The following is a 12,042-nucleotide window of genomic DNA, read 5'->3' on the forward strand; positions in this document are numbered from 1 at the left end:
GTCAGGAATTGTGAGAAACTGAGTAACTGTATTTGGCTAAGGTGTATGTAAACTTCTGAGTTCAACTGTATATGACATGCAGTGCTCTTATCAGGAGTTGACTGTATTCTGCTCCATATACAAGAGCTGGATTTGGATGTCTTGCCCACTTCTGATATAACTGTTTTGCGCCTCTCAGGTCAAGGTTACCCAGGAGCTGAAACACACTCACGCTGAACAGATAAGCAGACTACACATCAAACATCAGACAGAGTGTGACCTACTGGAGGACCTGAGGTAAGGGAGGATAGAGGGGGGTGGAGGGCTATAAGATGAGGGTGGAGGGAGCCGGTGGATGGCAGTGGAGGCTGCTTCTCTATCCCCAGTTTCAAATCAACCCCTATCCCCTACTACCTAGGTACTTGTGTAGTTGTAAAAGACTTGGATATGCATAATCAATGGCTACAATTCCACCTAGCCTGTCAGAGGGCCTAGCCCCTATTACCATATTGGTAAAAACCTATCCAACCTTTGTACATGTCTATGATATGAAGTGCCCTTGTGGGGTAGGGGTTTATTTGGAAGGGGACAGTACTCTTGGGTCTGGCTACCTGTCATTTGGCTTGGGTGGGGGGTGACAAAGAGATGAAAAATCACTAAAGATCAAATGAGCCAGAGATGTTCAGCCAGTCACTCTTGGAGGAAAATTGGTTTTGGATAAAAATAACTTTGGAATCTTCCTAGTTGGAAGATTCCTGGAATCAGGATGGAATAGTAAGGAAATCTTAGAATCCTCCAAATGGGAATTTTGGTTACCAGAATAAAAAAATATTGATAGTTGGAGAGGGAGAATGATAGGGACAGGCAGTGATATAGTATAGGGAAGAAGAGGGAGAGCAAGGCCAAGTTCTGTTGTCAAAGGTTGCAGATAGGAATCACATCGGCTCTATTATTGGAATTTGTAAGGGAGCAGACACACCTCACCAAATGTCAATCTGCCGTTCGTTCAGCGTGGTGTTTTAGGGACCACATGCTCGCTGGTGAGTGTCAGACTGACGACATTTTCGCGCGATTCTACATGTAGAATCGGTTTGCAAATTACAGCTGGCACTCTGTTCAGAGGTGCTAAGTCAGGGTTTCCCAAAATCGGTCTTTGGGACGCCATGGGGTGCACGTTTAGTTTTTTGCCATAGTACTACACAGCTCATTCAAATAATCAACTAATTATCAAGCTTTGAATCAGCTGTGTAGTGTTAGGGCAAAAAACTAAACGTACACCCTGTGAGATCCTGAGGACCAAGTTTGGGAAAAGCTGTGTTAAGTACTCTCGGGCGACAAACGCTATTGGTGTGTGTGATTTTTCAGTGTTTCCCAACTCCGGTCCTCCAGTATCTTCCAACAGTACATATTTTTGTTGTGGCCCCAGACAAGCACACCTGATTCTATTTGTCAACTAATCATCAAACCCTTAAAGTTGAATCAGGTGTTTTTTTCTGGGGATACAACAAACGTGTGCTGTTGGGAGTACTGGAGTTGGAAAACATTGCTCTACATGACTGGCATGTTTGATCTACATAGAAATATTCTATTTGAATGTTCCAAAACGTTGGTCCTATTGAATGCGACCCAGGGTTGTGTTCCCTAAGGTCGGCTGTAGCCTAGCGGTTAAGACTGTTGGGCCAGTAAACCGAAAGGTCGCTGGTTCGAATCCCTAAGCAGATAAGATGGAAAAAAATCTGCCTGCACCAATGAAGTGGATGTCGATTTTAAGGCAGCCCCCTGCACCTCTGATTCAGAGGGGTTGGGTTAAATGCGGAAGACACATTTCGGTTGAATACATTCAGTTGCGCAACTGACTAGGTATCTCCTTTTCCTTCATTAGGCACCAAACAAACAAAAATTGTAGGGACTACTTTGGGGTTTCCCAAACTCGGTCCTGGGGCCCGGCCTGGGTACACGTTTATTTTTTTGTCCTAGTGCTACACAGCTGATTCAAATAATCAACTAATTATCAAGCTTTGAATCAGCTGTGTAGTGTTAGGGCAAAAAACAAAACATGCACCCTATTCTGCCCTTTTATTGATTTCCCATGCAATACTAGACAGAAAGATAACAACTAAGTCTTCAATAAAACTCCCAAGGCGTGACTTTTCTTGAATGAATATATTGAAAACGTTTATGTTGTGAAACTGCAAAATACAGAAAATAATATACTTTAGTATTCAATTCAAATCGACATATTGTAGCTGTACATTATACCTTTTCAAGTTGAAGTTGCATGAAAATACAAAACACGTGCCAAGGTATCATGCATCTGGCATGATGCCAACCATATAGCTAATTGTTAATCATATGGTAATTGGCTAACTCCTTTCATTACTCTAATAATGTACGACCATCTCTGTAGAATAACAAAGCATATTACATTAGAAACAGTAACAAAACCTCAGTATTGTATGTTTTACAATTCGTTTGCATGACGCACGAGCAAAGTAATACAGCTGACGGCATACATGAAAAGCATTGCAATTTGTGTGCGTAAATACAACCAACCAACATTGATATGTAAGCAACTCTATCAATAACAAGATTATCATCACTAGCTAAATGCTTGAATCCAACTTACAAACAAATATTTTCCGAGGCTGAAGCGTGACAAGAAATGGCTACACTGAAAGACCTGCACCGTAGCGTTTGTAATAAACCATCTGTTACCTTCTAACAGGATGGCAGCACACACCCCTTGGGGTCCCGAGGACCGAGTTTGGGAAACGCTGGCCTACTTGGACTCCAATAAGAAACACTCAGTTTGCAATGGAAAAACTAAAACTTAGCCTTGAATGAACATGACCCATGCAGAGGGAAAGGAAGAACAGGCCAAGAGGACATGCAAATCACTTGAGGGGAAGCCAGATCGGTTGTGTCAGTTTGGCTTTGCTGAATACTAGAGCACTCAGACCAGTAATGTCTTGTTTTAGCCTGAAGTGACCCATGTGGAATTTGGGCTATTCATTTATAAGTACAAAAATGGATGTAGAAACTAAGCTTTCTAGCTTTAATTTCCAATGAAATGCCCAGTGTACATGACCAGTCTAGTCAAAGCCAATTTGCCTACTTCACCCATCAATCAAAAGGAACTGACTGTGGCCCTGGGGTGTCTGACTGTGTGTCTGACTCGTCAAGGAGGCTGGGTTGTGTTCAGTTGCCACTTAAAACATATTGTAATGGAAAACGAAAATACATTTTTCTTATTGGACAGGACCAGGTAGTCCCTCCCAGTTTCAGTAAATTTCTCTACATTTGGTGCCTAATGTGGGAGAGAGGAAAAAGACATTGATCACAGAAGGACTAGGCCAGTTGACACTGTGGTTCTTGTACTGTTTACACGTGAGAGAGACAAGATGTGCCATACTCTGCTCACTCCTGGAACTGTAAAGACTCCAAACAACACAACCGGGGTCATATTCATCAGACATCAAACATAATAAAACGGACTGAAACAGGGAGGGACTATTTGGACATGTCAACTTTTCCCTCAACGTCGGTAAGACTAAGGAGCTGATCGGGGACTATAGGAGAAAGAGGGAAGAGCACGCCCCCATCCACATCAACAGGGCTGTTGTGGAGCGGGTCGAGAGCTTCAAGTTCCTTGGCGTCCACATCACTAAGGACTTAACATGGTCGACACACCCGCACAATCGTGAAGAGGGCACGGCAGCGACTCTTCCCTCAGGAGGCTGAAAAGATTTGGCAAAGTTATACAGCTGCACCATCAAGAGCATCTGACTGGCTGCATTGCCGCTTGCTATAGCAAATTAACCACCCTTGATCGCAAAGTGCTACATTGGGTAGTGTGGCCAGCCCAGTATATCACTGGGGCCGAGCTCCCTGTCATCCAAGACCTGTACAGTGCATTCGGAAAGTATTCAGACCCCTTGACGTTTTCCACATTTTGTTACGTTACAGCCTTATTCTAAAATGGATTACATGTTTCCTCATCAATCTACACACAACACCCTATAATGACAAAGAAAAAACAGGTGATTAGGAATTTTTCCAAATGTATTCCAAATAAAAAACGTACATTTACATAAGTATTCAGACCCTTTACTCAGTACTTTGTTGAATCACCTTTGGCAGCGATTACAGCCTCGAGTCTTCTTGGTTATGACGCTACAAGCTTGGCACACCTGTATTTGGGGAGTTTCTTCCATTCCTCCCTGCAGATCCTCTCAAGCTCTGTCAGGTTGGATGGGGAACGTCGCTTCACAGCTATTTTCAGGTCTCTCCGGAGATGTTCAATCGGGTTTCATGTCCGGGCTCTGGCTGGGCCACTCAATGACATTCAGAAACTTGTCCCAAAGCCACTCCTGCATTGTCTTGGCTGTGTGCTTAGGGTCATTGTCCTGTTGGAAGATGAACCTCTGGAGTATGTTTTCATCAAGAAACTCTCTGTACTTTGCTCTGTTCATCTTTCCCTCGATCCTGATTAGTCTTCCAGTCCCTGCCACTGTAAAACATTCCCACATGATCATGATGCTGCCACCTCCATGCTTCACCGTAGGGATGGTGCCAGGTTTTCTCCAGATGTGACACTTGGCATTCAGGCCAAATAGTTCAATCTTGGTTTCATCAGACCTGATAATCTTGTTGCTCATGGTCTGAGAGTCCATTAGGTGTCGTTTTGGCAAACTCCAAGTGGGCTGTCGTGACTTTTACTAAGGAGTGGCTTCCGTCTGACCACTCTACTGTAAAGGCCTGATTGGTGGAGTGCTGCAGATGGTTGTCCTTCTGGGAGAACCTTCCATCTCTACAGAGGAACTGTCAGAGTGACCATCAGGTTCTTGGTCACCTCCCTGACTTAGGCCCTTCTCCCCCTTTTGGCCGGGCAGCCAGCTCTAGGAAGAGTCTTGGTGGTTCTAAACTACTTCCATTTAAGAATGATGGAGGCCACTGTGTTCTTGGGGACCTTAATTTCTGCAGATATTTTTTGGTACCCTTCCCCAATCTGTGCCTCGACATAATCCTGTCTCCAGGCTCTACGAACAATTCCTTTGACCTCATGGCTTGGTTTTTGCTCAAACATGCACTTTCAACAGTGGGAACTAATATAGATGGGTGTGTGCCTTTCCAAATCATGTCCAATGAATTGAATTTGCCACAGGTGGACTCCAAGTTGTAGAAACATCTCAAAGATGATCAATGGAAACACAATGCAAATGGAGAAAAAATACTACAGCGTGTCTATGCTGCTTATTTGCACCACTACTACTATTTTGATCTCAAACAATTTGTCAGGTTTATAATCTGACATGCTATTCAACAAGCCACAACTCCCTAGATATCAGTCTGATACATCATTTATGATGCCTAGCATGTCATTGGCTGTTGAATCTTAGGGCTGTCCCCGACCAAAAAAAATATTGGTTGGCTGAGTCCTGTTTAACCTTATTTTTCCTTATATAGACAGAATAACATATGCGCTGAGCTTTGTCTTGTGCTTTAAGCATACTGTTTGATTACATAATTAAGACGCAGAAATTACTCAAAGAACCCGATGGTCAAACTGTTAAAAAAAGGACGGTGTTTGTGACTGGGGCACGTTGTCTCGCTCTGTTTAAACACATAGCGGTGTTTATTGCACTGTCCATGCTGAAGCTGTAACATCATTACAGCCATTTAGTTTCTGACTGAAGTTTTGTTCTGTTACCGAAATCCCTAATTTGTTTATGACAAACATTCCCTCAACCCTTGCTCTCTTTACATGAAATGCGTGAGCATCACATGCATGTGAACAATAGGACCTCACCTATAGCCTATCATAATCACGTCAATAAATTGGTTATAACAGCAAAATGGATTTGGAGGACATGAAAAATAAACTCGAAATGGGCGAATGTTTACTGGTTGCTCAGGAGGGGAAGTCAGATCTTTGGAGGTCATTTGACTAAGTTGTGGTAACTACTGGAGATCTAGAAAAAGGAGGGTATAGGAGCAAGGACTGTGTATTGTGTGTGTCAAACAGTTGTTAGATTACAATATAATTTTTTTCTGGCAATTTGCAACAGTGTAAATAATAGTCTCTCTCCTCAATTTTCTTAGACAAGGCTCAGGCAAAGGCTGTTTTTTTGTCGCTGCTGCTGCCTCCACCGCATTGTTCTCAATCCCACTATACTGATTAACTTTGCTATTATGCACATAGCAACATAGGGAAAGGTGCCAATTCTACGGCGCACTGAAGATTGAGCATTTGTTATAAGATAATGAGATTGATTAGTGTTGCACCATTATTTTTACATAATATAACCATATACAATTTCATTATCAAATGACTTAGGAGTGATGGATTGTGCCATCCCCGTGGCGTCCACAATGGATTAGTCCACTGAGACAGGCGTGAATCAGACTGGTGTCTTGTGCACCATAAAAATAATAATTGTTTGTCACATGCGCCGAATTCAGCAGTTGTAGACCTTACAGTGAAATGCTTACTTACAAGCCCGTAACCAACAATGCAGTTGAAAAAATACGAATAAGAAATAAAAGTAACAAGTAGTTAAAGAGCAGCAGTAAAATAACAATAGCGAGACTATATACGGGGGGGTACCGATACCGAGTCAATGTGCGGGGGCACCGGTTAATTGAGGTAATATGTACATGGAGGTAGAGTTAAAGTGACATAGATAATAAGAGTAGCAGCGGTGTAAAAGGGGGGGGGGGGCAATGCAAATAATCTGGGTAGCCATTTGATTAGCTGTTCAGGAGTCTTATGGCTTGGGGGTAGAAGCTGTTTAGAAGCCTCTTGGACCTAGACTTGGCGCTCTGGTACCGCTTGCCGTGCGGTAGCAGAGAGAACAGTCTATGACTAGGGTGGCTGGAGTCTTTGACAATTTTTAGATCCTTCTTCTGACACTGCCTGGTATAGAGGTCCTGGATGGGAGGAAGCTTGGCCCCAGTGATGTACTGGGCCGTGCGCACTACCCTCTGAAGTGCCTTGCGGTCGGAGGCCGAGCAGTTCCCATACCAGGTAGTGATGCAACCAGTCAGGATGCTCACGATGGTGCAGCTGTAGAACCTTTTGAGGATCTGAGGACCCATGCCAAATCTTTTCAGTCTCCTGAGGGGGAATAGGTTTTGTCGTGCCCTCTTCACCACTGTCTTGGTGTGCTTGGACCATGTTAGTTTGTTGGTGATGTGGACACCAAGGAACTTGAAGCTCTCAACCTGCTCCACTACAGCCCCGTCAATGAGAATGGGGGCGTGCTCGGTCCACCTTTTCCTGTAGTACACAATCATCTCCTTTGTCTTGATCACGTTGAGGGAGAGGTTGTTGTTGTCCTGACACCACACGGCCAGTTCTCTGACCACCTCCCTATAGACTGTCTCATCGTTGTTGGTGATCAGGCCTACCACTGTTGTGTCATCAGCAAACTTAATGATGGTGTTGGAGTAGTGCCCGGCCTTGCAGTCATGAGTGAACAGGGAGTACAGGAGGGGACTGAGCACGCACCCCTGAGGGGCCCCTGTATTGAGGATCAGCGTGGCGAATGTGTTGTTACCTACCCTTACCACCTGGGGGCGGCCCGTCGGGAAGTCCAGGATCCAGTTGCAGAGGGAGGTGTTTAGTCCCAGGATCCTTAGCTTATTGATGAGCTTTGAGACACTGTGATGTTGAACGCTGAGCTGTAGTCGATGAATAGCTTTCTCACTTAGGTGTTCCTTTTGTCCTGGTGGGAAAGGGCAGTGTGGAGTGCAGTAGAGATTGCATCATCTGTGGATCTGTTAGGGTGGTATGCAAATTGAACTGGGTCTAGGGTTTCTGGGATAATGGTGTTGTGAGCCATGACCAGCCTTTCAAAGCACTGGCTACAGACGTGAGTGCTCTGGGTTGGTATTCATTTAGGCAGGTTACCTTAGTGTTCTTGGGCACAGGGACTATGGTGGTCTGCTTGAAACATGTTGGTATTACAGACTCAGACAGGGAGAAGTTGAAAATGTCAGTGAAGACACTTTCCAGTTGGTCAGCGCATGCTTGCAGTACACGTCCTGGTAATCCGTCTGGCTCTGTGACCCTGTGAATGTTGACCTGTTTAAAGGTCTTACTCAAATCAACTGCGGAGAGCATGATCACAGAGTCGTCCGGAACAGTTGGTGCTCTCATGCATGTTTCAGTGTTATTTGCCTCAAAGCAAGCATAGAAGTAGTTTAGTTCGTCTGGTAGGCTCGTGTCACTTTGCTGTGCTTCCCTTTGTAGTCTGTAATAGTTTGCAAGCCCTGCCATATCCGACGAGCGTCGGAGCCGGTGTAGTAGAATTCGATCTTAGTCCTGTATTGACACTTTGCCTTTTTGATGGTTCGTTGGAAGGCATAGCGGGATTTCTAATAACCTTCTGTTTTAGAGTCCACACCTTGAAAGCGGCAGCTCTATCCATTAGCTCAGTGCGGGTGTTGCCTGTAATCCATGGCTTCTTGTTGGGGTATGTAAGCACGGTCACTGTGGGAACGACGTCATCGATGCACTTATTGATGAAGCCAATGACTGATGTGGTGTACTCCTCAATGCCATAGGAAGAATCCCGGAACATATTCCAGTGTGTGCTAGCAAAACAGTCCTGTAACTTAGCATCTGCTTCATCTGACCACTTTTCTTTATTGATCTAGTCACTGGTGCTTCCTGCTTTAAATTTTGCTTGTGTTCAGGACTCAGGAGGATAGAATTATGGTCAGATTTACCAAATGGAGGGCGAGGGAGAGCTTTGTACATGTCTCTGTGTGGAGTATTTCTTCCCCTCTGGTTGCACATTTTAAGCTGGTAGAAATGAGGTAAAACTGATTTAAGTTTCCCTGCATTAAATTCCCCGGCCACTAGGAACACCGCATCCTGGATGAGTGTTTTCCTGTTTGCTTCTGACGGAATACAGCTCATTGAGTGTGGTCTTAGTGCCAGCATCGGTCTGTTGTGGTATGTAGATGGCTACAATAAATACAGATTTAAACTCTCTAGGTAGATAGTGTGGTCGACAGCTTATCATGAGATACTCTCCCTTTGGCGAGCAAAATCTTGAGACTTCCTTAGATATCGCGCACGAGCTGCTGTTTACATATATGCATAGTCCACCTCCCCTTGTCTTACCAGACGCCGCTGTTCTATCCTGCCGATTCAGTGTATAACCAGCCAGTGTATAACCAGCCAGCTGTCATCATTCAGCCACGACTCCATGAAGCATAAGATATTTCAGTTTTTAATGTCCCGTTGGTAACATAAAAAATTGCGACTGCTCGATTAAAGATATCTCGGTCGACCAACAGCCTATCGACCAAACAATCGACCAGTTGACTAAATGGGGTCAGCCGTACTAAATGTATCATGCTTTGCCTAATTTATATAGTACGGTAGTGTCCATTCAGTCTCTTTTCCCAGTTTATTTATTATGTTGTATATCATTCTGTGGTTCTACCTTTACTCCTTGTAGGACATTCAGTCAGAAGAAAGCTGCTGTAGAGAGGGACTATGCCCAGGTGAGTATCTCTCTCCGTCCTTCCTTCTCTCTCTCTCTATCCCTCTGGAGGCGTGTTCATTTCTGCATGCGGATGCCATTTCATTGTGGCGTTGCTGTCTTCAGCTTTGGGGCACCCAAAAAATAACTTACCTCCCACAAAGGCGCCAATTGCTTCACCATACGAGGTTCGAGTAAGGTTGCGGTTGTTGGGTGGATCTGGGCTCAGTTGTGGTCCGATGCATTTCTCATCTATCACAGAGGACCACTTTTAAAGGTTTTTGTCTCAGTTGTGGTGTTTTGTGTGGCCCACTTCCTTGTCGTCGAGTTGTTTATGCCACAGTTTCCTGTGGATGTCAATTTACTGTCTGAAAATCCCCCCTCTGCTTTGGTCTTTTCCGGCTTTGCATCCCTGTGTGGAATGTAAACCATTACTGTGAGAAAAGAGGGTCCTGACCTGGGATTTCCCCAACCAGGCAGTACCCAGCCATTTCATTGGGTGTAATATGGTGTGTAATATAGTGAGAGGGCGAAAGAGATTGCTGTTGTGTGTTTTTGTTTTGTTTGAGGATTTCATTCACACCCTGCTCATATACCATTCATTCAGTGCCTTCAGGAAGTATTCATACCCCTTGACTTATTCCACATTTTGTTGTGTAACAGCCTGAATTCAAAATGGATTAAAAAAAATCTCGCACATCTACACACAACACCCCATAATGACAAAGTGAAAGCATGTTTTTACATTTTTCCCCAAATGTATTGAAAATGAAATGCATATCTTTTTTCAATGGTATTCCACCCCCTAATTCAGTACTTTGTTGAAACACCTTTGGCAGGGATTACAGCTGTGAGTCTTTCTGGGTAAGTCTCTTAGAGCTTTGCACACCTGCATTGTACAATATTCACACATTATTTTCAAAATGCTTCAAGCTCTGTCAAATTGGTTGTTGATCATTGTTAGACAACCATTTTCAGGTCTTGGCTATAGATTTTCAAGTAGATTGAACTGAACTCTAACTAGGCCACTCAGGAAGATTCAATATCATCTTGGTAAGCAACTCCAGTGTATATTTAGTCTTGTTTTAGTTTATTGTCCTGCTGAATAGGGAATTCATCTGTGTCTGGTAGAAAGCAGACTGAACCTGGTTTTCTTAGGATTTTGCCTGTGCTTAGGTCCATTCTGTTTTTTTTTTATCCTGAAAAACTCCATAGTCCTTAACGATTACAAAGATAACCATAACATGATGCTTGAAAATTTGGAAAGTTTTTCAACAGAATCAGTGGAATGAATACACCCCTTATCACATGCAAACACAGTTTACTTTCATAGCAGCCACATACAAACTGAATGATCACTTTGCTCGTTGTAATTCCTTTTTGCATCTACGTGCTCTCCTCCTCACCTTTTCACTCTGCCTGTGGACTTCAGTGCACAACACATCAGCTGTCTGTGACCAGGCCCCAAAAAAACTTTACAAGCCAAACCTTCATATCATAACCGCTACGCGCAACACACAGCCTACATCGTTGTCACCATATTATCCAACGTCATAGTCTACATAGCTAATAGAATTAACGCATTAGTAAACCCGCTACAATCATGCAGTACAGTCAAAGGCCGTTTAGCAGTTACACCGGTGGCAATAAATTAATAAAACCGAAAGCTTACCTTGACTTGGAAAGGTTATAGTGTTGGACAGCCAGCTAGCTAACATAGCATCCCTCTCTGTTTGAGCCGGGTGTTTTGTTTGAGTAGGCTAAACTAGCGAAGTAAGTGAAAAGTAAAAAAATACCATGAAATATAGCTGAGTCAACTACTCACCACATTTTATGCACTGCGGTGTTAGCTAGTTGTAGCTTATGCTTTCAGTAATAGATTCAATCTCTTTGATTGGGTGGACAACATCAGTTCATGCTGCAAGAGCTCTGACAGGTTGGAGGATGTCCTCCGGAAGTTGTCATAATTACTGTGTAAGTCTATGGAAGGGGCTGAGAACCATGAGCCTCCTAGGTTTTGTATTGAAGTAAATGCACCCAGAGGAGGATGGAAAATAGCTGTCCTCCAGCTACACCATGGTACTACCCGTGAAAGTGCTGTTGAGGCTACTGTAGACCTTCATTGCAAAACAGTGTTTTAATCAATTATTTGGTAACATATGAATATATTTAAAATAGTTTTATCTTAAAATGATAGGTTTTTTTATGTTTCACTACTTTTTATGAAATTTTACATTCATTCGCCTTCCTCTGAGGAGCCTCCGCTGCTGTACAGGCTTCCTTCTTTTCACTCTGTTAATTAGGTTAGTATTGTGGAGTAACTGTTTATTTTTACCCATCTACTAATTTTTGGTGCATTGGAAAACCTTCCCTGGTATTTGTGGTACACACTATTCAACAGCCAGTGAAATAGCAGGGCGGCAAATTCAAAACAACAAAAATCTCATAATTCAAATTTCTCAAACATACAACTATTATATCCCATTTTAAAGATGCACTTCTCGTTAATCCAACCACATTGTCCAATTTCAAAAAGGCTTTACGGCGAAAGCATAACATTAGATTA

General features: G+C 43.4%; 1 protein-coding gene across 2 annotated transcripts in view; it reads left to right on the forward strand.

Annotated features, from left to right (window-relative positions):
- LOC100196115 (F-BAR and double SH3 domains protein 2) overlaps positions 1-12,042 on the forward strand; it is a 51,147-nt gene that overhangs the window by 2,867 nt on the left and 36,238 nt on the right. Inside the window, exons 2-3 of one of the 2 annotated variants that reach the window (XM_014197713.2) lie at positions 179-276; positions 9,453-9,498. In XM_014197713.2, the coding sequence (XP_014053188.1) occupies positions 179-276; positions 9,453-9,498 (144 nt within the window). The remainder of the gene's footprint in view (positions 1-178; positions 277-9,452; positions 9,499-12,042) is intronic. The other variant, XM_045717268.1, reaches the window with a different exon arrangement.

This window comes from Salmo salar, chromosome ssa04, assembly GCF_905237065.1.
Source record: "Salmo salar chromosome ssa04, Ssal_v3.1, whole genome shotgun sequence".
NCBI lineage: Eukaryota > Metazoa > Chordata > Actinopteri > Salmoniformes > Salmonidae > Salmo > Salmo salar.